This window comes from Hevea brasiliensis, chromosome 11 (assembly GCF_030052815.1).
Source record: "Hevea brasiliensis isolate MT/VB/25A 57/8 chromosome 11, ASM3005281v1, whole genome shotgun sequence".
Classification (NCBI taxonomy): Eukaryota; Viridiplantae; Streptophyta; class Magnoliopsida; order Malpighiales; family Euphorbiaceae; genus Hevea; species Hevea brasiliensis.
Genome location: NC_079503.1, coordinates 46,317,473 through 46,329,150, shown reverse-complemented (window position 1 = coordinate 46,329,150; position 11,678 = coordinate 46,317,473). Strand labels below are relative to the sequence as shown.

General features: G+C 36.7%; 1 protein-coding gene across 1 annotated transcript; it reads left to right on the top strand.

Moving 5' to 3' along the window:
* Positions 1–9,977: 9,977 nt before the first annotated feature.
* LOC110645728 (uncharacterized) lies at positions 9,978–11,081 on the top strand. Its single transcript, XM_021798973.2, has 2 exons — positions 9,978–10,388; positions 10,500–11,081. Exons 1-2 carry the CDS (start codon positions 9,978–9,980, stop codon positions 11,079–11,081), a joined length of 993 nt encoding a protein of 330 aa, XP_021654665.2.
* Positions 11,082–11,678: the final 597 nt, after the last annotated feature.

Here is an 11,678-nt window from a genome sequence, read left to right as displayed (position 1 = left end):
TTGAGCAGTTGTATAGAAACTCTTGTAAAATATTTTGGTTTGTAATTAAATGTAAATTATTGTAAATGTAAATTTGAGATTTCATTTACTTGAATAGTTTTGTATTATATTTCTTGTATCTCATCTTTGAAAAATCACTGTGGATTTGAGTTGAGAAAAATGTTGTGTTGAGAAATATGTTGGAGTTGAGATTTGCAAATACATATTGAAGTGCTTTTTACAGGTTTTCTGAAGAACTGTTTTATCCAAAATACAGAGGGCACTCTGCCAAAATTTTTACAGAAATTCCAAATAATTCAAATGTGTCAATTCTATCACTTCAGTTCAAAAAGGTTTTAACACCTGTAAATAGTGCTCACCACTGTAAAAGAAGTAAGAAAAGTTTTGAAAATCCCTTGTAGTGTATTTAATGGGTTATCAGTAGACGGAGTTGGTAATTCATTAGGTATACTACGGGATCATGTTATGCCCTACAGAGGGGTAGGGTGTGACATGTTTTAGTGGTATCAGAGCAATGGTTTTAAAGTAAATTTCGAACTGTGAATTTGAAATCTTTTTGTCGGTAACTACAACTGCTCAAATGTTTGATACATATAGTACATTTACATCATAAATGTGAACTAATGGAGAGGAATCTCCTTGTGTTGGTTGTACAGGAATAGAAAATTCTGTGAGAAAAATGGAAGAGAAGAATGAGATAATAGAACAGTCTGTGATGGCAGAAGAACAAGTTGAGGCCCCAGCTCCACAAAATGTCGAAGGCCTGACTGTACCAGTTTTTTCGGTACAAATTACTGCACAAATGGCCCAGCAAATGGCCACTTTCTTCCAACAAATGGCTGATAATCTGTCAGCCCAAGCTCAAGTACAGACCCAACCCCCACAAGGGCAGTGTGAAATGGAAAAGAGGGAGAAACCTATGGGTCAGAGCTCGAACAGTAATTTGAGAAAGAGAAAAGAATTTGAGGAACCCCGAGCTCAGGGATATGATAGAGGTGGATCAGTAAGACAGAGACCATCAAGGTCCAGTCGTCGAACAACTAGAAGTTCCTACCCTTCCCGCCAATGTGAAACTTGTAGAAGATATCATGGTGGGATATGCTATAAGGCGTCTGGAGCCTGCTACAATTGTGGAAAACTTGGACACTTTGCTAAAGATTGTACTAAACCACCTCGACCGCTCTGGATTTCACAGACCGTCAGTCAGAGTCAAGATAGAAATAGAGTTGGTACTCCTCACCACTATAACACAGTGAATCAACCCGAATATGGTAGCACACCAGTCAGAGCATCCACTATGCGCCAAGGAGAAAGAGCAGAAACTTCAGATGTAGCTGCTGGTAAGTTCTTAATTTTTGAAAGAAACAATTAGTTATTATTTGATCCCAGCACTACTTAATTGTGTGTTAGTGTCAGAACTATATGTTCTGTTGCTATTCCCTTACAGGAGAATAAATTTGATGCGTTAGTGACTAGTCTTTTAGGATCAAAACTACAATAACAAGTATGATTGACACTAATTTTGGAAGAATTGTTAACTAAAAGAATTAGGATATTGTAATCAGAATCGGTTTAGGATATTAGTGGATTCGAGAAAGATAAGATGTTAGGAAACCTAGTCCATGAGGTTATAACGTAGTGACTATATAATGCTCTCAATGTTTGTATTGTAAGTCAGATTCTGATCGACACGGGATTATTGTGTATAGCTACGTGCTTCCTCGTGTTACAATAAATTAAGAATATTTGTAAGTAATCTATAATTTGATATAGTTGCACCTGAATAAAGTACTAGTACTGGAAATAAATGTGAAAATTTTAGTCAGAAATTTAAGACTTCAGTAGTAGCCTATCTAACGACTACACTTGTAAGCTAGCTAGAGTCGTGACTCGGTTACATTAATGTGAATTACCTGACTCCAAGAATTGCTATAAGCTTAGAGATATCAAGACAACGTATCATCCTCGCACGGATGGACAATTGAAACAAGTGATTCAGTAAATTTTAAAACTCATTGAGTTTCTATAAATAATGAAAAGAAATGATAATAATAACTCAGATACGTGATAAGCCCTCGAGAATATACCGAGAACTTGTGTCATTGAATCTGAGGAGATGGGGCGATAAATCCCACTAATAGAATTTGTATACATTAATAAGTGTCAAGCTAGCATACAAGTGGCACCCTATGAAAACATTATAAGGGAATAGATAACTATGGATTTTGTGATGAGACTTGAGGACACAGAATAGTCATGATGCAAGATGGGTTATAATTGATAGACTAACCAAGTCTACTCACTTTTGCCATTCTAAATGGACTATAGTGGAGAGATTGGCGATTTTTACATATATGAAATTGTAAAATTGCATGGAGTGCCAGTATCGATTATATCTTATAGAGATCCTTTGTTCACTTCTAGATTCTGGGGTGAGAGCCCTAGGAACTAGATTGAACTTCAGCACAGCATTCCACCCACAGACAGATGGCCAACCTGAAAGAGTTATTCAGATATTGGAGGATATGCTACGGGCTTGTGTGATTGAATTTGAAGATAGTTGGGATACACACTTGCCTTTGATTGAGTTTGCTTACAACAACAGCTACCAATCAAGCATTGGGATGACTCCATATGAAGTTTTGTATGGCGTAAAGTGCGTAACTCCCTATGTTGGGATGAAATTGGTGAAAGAAAGATGATTGGGCCGTAAATTGTTCACAGACATAGGAAAAGATCAAATTGATCGAGAGATAGACTCAAGGTCGCACATCCGTGAAGTCCTATGTTGATCTCAAGAGAAGAGATATTGAGTATGCAATGGGTGATAAGGTAGTCCTCAAAGTTTCTCCTTGGAAGAGGATTATGAGATTTGGCGTAAAGGGGAAAGCGAGTCCTCGTTTCATCGGACCATATGAAGTTACGGAAAGAGTGGGTCCTCTGGCATATCGGTTAGCATTACCTCTAGAATTAGTAAGGATACACAATGTCTTCTATGTGTCCATGTTAAGGAGGTACAGATCAGACCCATCTCATGTACTATCAGTTGAAGAGATTGAAGTAAATCCAGACCTCTCATATGAGGAGGAACCCATAAAAATTCTGGCTTATGAGGTGAAGCAGCTGAGGAACAAACAGATACCCCTGGTTAAAGTCTTTGTGGAACCATCATTCAGCCGAGAAGCAACTTGGGAACGTGAAGAGGATATGAGGAGACAGCACCCACAGCTGTTCAGAGACTAATGCCAGGTAAAATTTCGAGACGAAATTTAATTAAGGGGGGGAGAATTGTAACACCCCAAAGTTCGGTAGTGCGTTCTGCTGCTCCGGTGACCAGTGTTGTCCGGACAGCTAGGATGCCTAGAACCGTACCTCAATATGAGTGAGGAGACATAAAATAATGAAATACAAGAAAAGAAAATACAAGAAAAATAAAGGAAAAATAATAGCAAAGAAATGTGATCAAGTTAAGCGAGCCGGGAAACCTAGCGATGGGTGATCGCAGGAAGTCACGGCGTGGACCGTTGGTAGTACTGGCTGAGGAACCACGGAAAACATTTTTAGGACTTAAATAGAACCTTATCGAAGAATAAATATCATTAGAAAGATCAAAGAAAAATTAAATAATTAGTACAAAGAAAAGTGAGAAATCGAAAAACAGACAAAATACGGTGTTACCGAAAAATCGGGAAAGCCACCCGAACAGGGGCATTATGGTCATTTGACATCCCGAAGTGTCTTTTGACCTAAATGTCCATTAAAAATAATTAGTATTACACTTAGAAAATGAAATGAAAAATTAATTTGGTGGTACCTAAAATAAATAGTGAAAATCATGGGTTAAATGTGGATTATGGGAAAGTTAACTTAATATATGATTTAATTCTTCTTAGTGGACCACTATAGGATTAATTTAATATTGAAATGTGGCTGATATGGTCCACTCACCATCTGAAATTCCATTTTCCTCATATTCTCTCAAGAATGCCGATTGAAGAACACAAAACCTCCATGGCCGTTTTGGGCAAAGCTTGATCCATCCTCCATTTTCAACTCCATTCTCTTAGTGTCCTTCATTAAACTTTGTCTACACATCACAAGGAAGATATTGATACCAATTTTGAGAAGTTTGGTGAAGGTTTAGCAAGTTACAAATAAAGGTAAGTTTGTATTTTTGAGAAATCCTTTGTTAAAGTTTATGTTCATGTTATGGGTGTTAGTTTGGTGAAGGAAAATTTTGAGTTTGAAGGGTTATTGTTGTTGTCATTTTGGACAGCCATGGTCACGTTTTTGATGAGGAAATTGTGCATATAATTGTTGAGAAATAATGTTGTTCATGGTGATTTAGTAACCTAATGATTTAATGCATGTATATATGGTGAATTATGCACTTTGATGGGTATTAGCATATGGTACGGCAATGTGATGTTGATGAGTGATTTGTGGCAGCTTGTGGACACTTGAGAAATGGTGTATATTGAAGGAAGTGTGGGCAGCATATTGACCTAGAAGGATGGATGTTATGTATGTAAATTAATGTTGTAAAGTGTATGTAAAGTTTGTAATGTTTAGGTGTGTTTGTAATGGTACTTAGGAATTGTGATTGTGAATGATAATTGGTGTGTTGATGGTGATTGGAATCTGCCCAAAATAATGCTAATGTAATGTAGGAAATGTTGTTGGTAATGTGCCAAAACAGTTTGATAGGGTATGGAAGTGAACCTTGCAAAGGTAAGTGTGTGTTTGAAGTTTGGGTGTGTAATGCATAGTGAGGGCAGTGTATATTTTGGCCTATAACCTTGAATGTGTAACCTCAATTGGTATGAGACCAATTTGAGGTGAAACTAGGCACAAAATGTGCCAACTTTCATTGAGAAACCATGCCAAAATTCTGCTTGCAAGGTGACCTAAAAATTTGACCAATTCGGATTAGGTGCAATTAGGACCTGAAAAATGACCAATTGGGCAGCAGTGAGTGTTTAGGCCATAACTCACTCAAACCAGGTCCAATTGACCTGAAATTTTGACCAAGAATAGTTAAGACCCATACCTACAAGTCTTATGAAGACACCAAAGCCCAGAAATGACCATAAGCAAGTCAAACAACTTGCACAAGTTCGGGTCCAAAAACTGGCCGAACCAGAATTGACCAATTTGACCAAAAATTGACCTAAAATGGTACCATTTGACCAGCAAGAGTGTAATGACCATAACTCGGTCTACTTAACTCGGATTGACCTGAAATTTTGCACCGCGTCCAGAAGACCTAAATCTACAAGTTTGTAGTTTCGACCGAGACCCGAAAACCGAGGGAACTAGATCGTCCGGTTAGGTCAAACCAGTGTCCCGGAATCCAGAAATTTGCATTAAAATGCACTAAGCAAGAAAATGACTTTGGTAAAACATACCAAACCTAAAACCTTATCGAATGTGACATTTTAACGACACTAAAACCTAATTTACCTAAAGCATAGCGAGGGTCGGTATATTAGGTGATTAAGTGAATAATTGAGTTCAGTGAATTAATTACCAAACAGTATCGATAGAGATAATTTAATTTTGTACTGAAACACTTCAAATTGTGTTTCTCAGTTACCAAAGACTCAGGAAAAGGGAAGGAAACACTGAGTCCAGATCAGGGAGACAGTCATCAGAGGTTTGTGCACAACTAGTTTTTAACTGATTTTGTTTGAATATTTCATATGATTAAATGACATACTTTTCTTATGTATTATGTTTAACAAGCATTGGATTTAATTCAATGATTATAGGAAATTGTTATAGTATGTATGAATTTAGATTTGTGAAATGGTATTTCCGCAAGTATTAAGCATTGTTATGGATTGAATAAATTATGTTTTGGAAAATTGTGATAGAACATGTTTTGAGTTGTGATGGTAATTTTCATGGAAAAATGCAAATTTATGATTTGAATTGTGATGAGCATAAAAATTATTGGATATTGGAATTGACTTTGAATCAAATTATATTGTGATTTATGCTCACTAAAAGGATTGTGATATTGTTTTATATCTCACTATAGATGCTTGACTAGGTTATTACCCGTCTCTCTCATTTGTTGAGAAGACAATGGAGTTAGTTGTGTTTTGATTACCATGGTACGTGCACAGGCTTAGATTTTCCTCTGATTTGAGGTTAGATCTAAGTTTATTTTATCGTTATGGCCCTTGCGGAAGATTCATTATTGTGATGGTACTGTGCACGATGATTCGACCTCCCCGACCATAGGGAGTTAGAATTTGATTCGACCTCCCCGACCATAGGGAGTTAGAATCACATCGAATATGGCCCTTTCGGATTAGTCTTGCATATTAGTGAGATAAAGATTGATTTTTGAGATACAGAATGGCTTTTGAATGATAAGAAATTGTGATTTCAATTATGGGTTATGTATAATTGATTTTGTTGAATTACTTAAATGGTTAGTCATGATTTGATAAATTGAATTTTGGGATCAAAGTCCTTTATACAAATGATTTACATTATTAAAGCGAATATTTTGAGTTTTGAAATTTGATGAGTATTGATTCCCAATTTATTTATGTAAATTTTGTCAATGTATATTGTACTATGTTTTAAATTATAGTTGTGCACCATCGAGTTCACCACTCAATGATAGCTTTGCATCTTTGTCGCAGTAAGAAGAGCATAGAGCGATAAGTAAATTTCCTTGAAGATATATTCAGATCGACTCGGGTATATCATAGGTATACCCATGTACATAGGTTTTGATGTATGCATGTAATAATATGTATGTAAATTATTTGAGCAGTTGTATAGAAACTCTTGTAAAATATTTTGGTTTGTAATTAAATGTAAATTATTGTAAATGTAAATTTGAGATTTCATTTACTTGAATAGTTTTGTATTATATTTCTTGTATCTCAGTCTTTGAAAAATCACTGCGGATTTGAGTTGAGAAAAATGTTGTGTTGAGAAATATGTTGGAGTTGAGATTTGCAAATACATATTGAAGTGCTTTTCTGAGTTTTCGAAGAATTGTTTTATCCAAAATACAGAGGGCACTCTGCCAAAATTTTCTGAAATTCCAAATAATTCAAATGTGTCAATTCTATCACTTGATTCAAAAGGTTTTAACACCTGTAAATAGTGCTCACCACTGTACAAGAAGTAAGAAAAGTTTTGAAAATCCCTTGTAGTGTATTTAATGGGTTATCAGTAGACGGAGTTGGTAATTCATTAGGTATACTACGGGATCATGTTATGCCCTACAGAGGGGTAGGGTGTGACAACAAAGAGAAGAAATATTGAAGTTTTGGGGAGCTTAAATTGATCTCAAAGAGGTTAGTGTACTAATTCATTTCTATTTCTTTTCTAAGCATGACAAGCTTGCTAAGCTAAGTTAAATTGATATGAAATTAAAAGAAATTCATAGGGATAGGAAATTAATAAATTTCAACAGCCATGATAAGAGTTGTGGTTTGATGGTTTTGAGGAAATTATTTGTGCTTATTAGTGATATTGATGAGTAATTGTGATGAACAAATTGATTGGCATGTGTTTATATGAGTTGAGGAATGTGAGTTAGGGTTTTGACCTAACTTTGGGGAAATTGATGTGTGTCTTGAAATTGATGATTTTGAGATGATTTAATGACCATTAGAAGTGCCATGTATGTCAAATGATGTTTGTGGAGTTGGGAGAATTGAATTTGGGAGTGTTGATTCTTATGCAGGAAAATCGGACCTTTGAGTCTAGTGCATTGTTTGAGTTATAACTAGAGTTGTGTTGCTCCAATTGGTATGAGGCCAATTAGAGATGAAACCTAGGACAAAATGCCCCATTTTTCATGAAAAAACCATCCCTAAATTCTGTCTACCAGTTGACCAATTTACTATCCCAATCCGGATGTCCAGACCTTGAACCCAGAAAATTGACCAAATGAACAGTTCATTTGTCCATAACTTCCTCTAGAAAGGTCCAAATGACCTGATTTTGTGTCATTGGAAAGATTAGACATAGTACTACAACTTTCATTCAGAACACAAAGTCCAGAAATGCCTCTTACTAAATGCAATTGTTGACTCAATTTATGACACCAAATTGACCTGCACCATTCTGCTTAGAATTTTCTGGACTAAAGCGCACCCGACCAGTTTTGGAAAAATGGCCATAACTTAGTCTATAAAAATCCAAATGCAATGAAACCAATGGCAAAAGTTTTATAAGACATAGATATACAATATTAGTCTTTTAACCAAAACCCATAAACCTAGGGAACTAGGTCAATTGACTAGGTTAAATTAACATATAAATTTTGGAAATTTTCAAAAGAACCATTTGATCTCAGAACACTCATTTAGCTATATCTCCTACTAGAAAACCCCAATTATGTTGAGCCATACTGATCTGGAACTCGAAGAAACAGGGCTCTGACTTTGTTTTAGACTTGGTCCTCAAATTATGAACATAAGAATCCTAAAATGGGAGTCAAATTTTCTAATCTAAACATGAGTCCTGGTAGAACAGGGTACATGAGTCTAGGCCAGTGATTTGGCCATAATTAATGCTACAAAACTTGAAAAATTGTAATAAAAATTTCTGAGTGACTATAAGACATAGAGAAACAAATTCTATGAAAGGAGTGTAACCAAACAGTGGCCACATCCTTGTCAATCTGCTATGTAAAGACAGTGCACCAAATCTGGTCCTAAGGAAATGTCCATAAAACAACTAGGCATATGAGATGAAATGAATTAGAACAAATTGTTAAGCATAAAAATAACATGAATTAATGAAATTATAAATACTTAATAATACTATTTTGCCTAAAGTATACCTAGACTCATTTATATAGCTTGGATCGATTGGTATACCAAATAGGGACTACATATTGTAGTACTGCCCACAGGGATAATCATTGACAGACAACATATGTCTAAGATGATTGTTCTACTGGCTTTATGCTTGCTCGATGGCCATAGTGCCAATTTTTATTATTACTGGCATGCCTGCCCGCTGGCCTTATGCCTGATATAACCGTTGTATACATGTTAGACATATGACTGTTTAATTAGTATACTCCCATGTATCCAGCCTTTATAGTCTGTCGTAGGTTACTTTGGCACAGAAATGAGTAGAAATCTTTAATTGAAATAAATACATGAGAAGATTGTTAAGGTGAGCTTCATTGAATTAAACATAAGATACATGATAAAAAGATTCCGATTAATTTATTTTGTCCAAAGTTCTATAAACATGTAAAAGACCTAGAAATTCATAAAATTTTATATTTCCTTATAAAAATACCAGTAGAATAATTATTTCAGTTATTTATTTAATTTTATTTCAATATATGCGCCAATAAGCATTATGCTTAACGTGTTGGTTCTTGCCACGCGTAGGTACATGAGAGCCGCAGCAGCAGCAGCAGTAGAGCCTAGACAGGACTTGAGTAGATCTGCTACAGTGTAGATTGTCACCTCACCAGTTCATTTTGTTAGGGCTCATGTATAGTTAGATTTTTTATTTTGGTTATTATATGCAATAAATCAGATTGAGATATGTAACTAAATTTTGGATTGTATATAAAATTGTACATTATTGTAAGTAATGTTATATGAATAAAATACAAGTTTATTTTATATGAAAATTTTCTGAGTAATGGTATGATATGGTACATGAACAATTAACATGAGAAATGATGTGATGGAATGGGAAAAAAAAAATTTTTACACGTAATATAATATAATTGAATTAATATTGTACATGACAAGAGAGAATAGGGTGCTCCGGCACTGAATGTAGCACACTTTGTTCGGTTACACTATAAACTGGGTAAGGAGTGTTACATTTATTGGTATCAGAGCAAAGGTTTAGGTATTCCTAGGCATAGGTAGATAGAAAGATATAGTGTGCATAACATGCTTGAGCCCTTATTTAGGTGTCGAGGTGACACTAATGCAGATTTATTCTTTATTTGTTTTATATGATTGATGGAGTTCGATCCTTCAGAGGAAGGGTCTTACAGACCAGTGCAGGAGGAGGAGATTGGTAGCCACATGCCTATCCATAGCCAGGGGCGAGATAGGAGAGAGGAGTCATCCCGGGGTACAGCGGGTAGAACGCAGCAGGCGTTTTTGGAGCAAATGACTCAGATGCTCTGCGAGTTTACCGGAGCTATCCCACAGCCTACACAACGGTCCCCACTAAAGAAGTTAAAAAAGTATGGGGTCGTTGACTTTATGGGTAAGAAGGAAGATGACCCATCTGCTACAGAGCATTGGCTAGAGCGGATTGAGAGAGTGCTGAGGCATTTACATTGCACACCAGACCAGCAACTAGAGTGCGCTCTGTCGTTACTACAGGAGGAAGCCTACCAGTGGTGGGATACAGTATCTAGAATGGTATAACCGATGGAGCTTACTTGGGATTTCTTTCTGACTGAGTTCAGAAAGAATTATATTAGTCATATATACTTAGAGGCCTGAAGGAGAGAGTTTCTGACCTTGAGGCAGAGAAAGTTAACGGTCTTTGAGTATGAGAGAGAGTTTGTGAGGCTGGGTAAATATGCACGGGAGGTAATGCCTACAGAGGCAGAGAGGTGCTGTAGGTTTGAGGATAGACTGAACGATAATATCAGAATTATAGTGACGGCACATGGGTATACGGATTTCTCCTGGCTAGTGGCTGCATCACTTAATGTAGAGAGAGTATGGAATGAGGAGCAGTCTAGGAGAGATAGACAACGAAAGAGGAGTTCTGGACAAGGTCAGTTCAGTACACCAGTTTCTGAGGGTAAGAGGCCCAAGGTTTCCCAGGGCCAGAGCCAGAGACAGGGGTTTCAGTTTACTCAGAGAGGAGGACATTCCAGAGCGTCAGTGGAGAGTTCTCTTGGCACAGTGGTAGGGGGATCTGCCTCCATACCATTATACACCCACTGTGAGAGGAGGCACCGAGGAGAGTGTCGATTATTGACTGGGGGATGTTTTCAGTGTGGAGCTACAGACCATTTTCTACGAGATTGTCCCCATAGGAGTGTTTCTACTGCCCCACCATCGACTGAGAGATTTGCCCCTACAATTCAGTGGGGCAGATGACCTGCGAGAACAGAGGTGATGGGTGCCTCACAGAGACCAGCTTCTGAGATGATTGAGCGACCCGAGGCTCGAGTAGCACCTCGTGTGTCCGCTATGAGGGCACAGGAGTGAAGGAACGGAAGCGTGAAAAACACAAGTTTATACCATTGAATTCAAAAATTTTCACCTAGGGTCACATGCATCATGCAAGATTTATTTTTATCTATTTGATTTCAATGATAAACAACATATTAAAACTCTTTTAATATGTTTTTGGATCTGTATTTTCCATTTAAGATTTTAAAATTAATCAGATTAATTTTAGAACCCTAGATTAAATCAAGAACGATTACACTAACCTCTTGATGCACCGCAATGTCTGCGCCTTTGAGATTCGTCTTGAGGACACGGATGTTGTCCCTCTAGCTTGTCCACACCAAGAACACCTATGGCAGCCCTTGAATAGCTTCTAAAGGCTTTTCTATTAATTAGAAATTCAAGTTCTGCCTTTTAAGAGATTAGAGATGTAAACAGGACACTAGAAACAATTTCTAGTGTTCTTAATTCAAGAGATTGATGGCTAATCTCTTTGAATTGATAAGAGATGAAGAAGAAGAG

Excerpts from the sequence above, each read along its gene's own strand:
- LOC110645728 (XM_021798973.2), top strand. The coding sequence starts at position 9,978 with ATGGAGTTCGATCCTTCAGAGGAAGGGTCTTACAGACCAGTGCAGGAG. Across the intron at positions 10,389-10,499 it reads GGGATACAGTATCTAGAATG|AGAAAGTTAACGGTCTTTGA; the intron begins GTATAACCGATG and ends ACCTTGAGGCAG.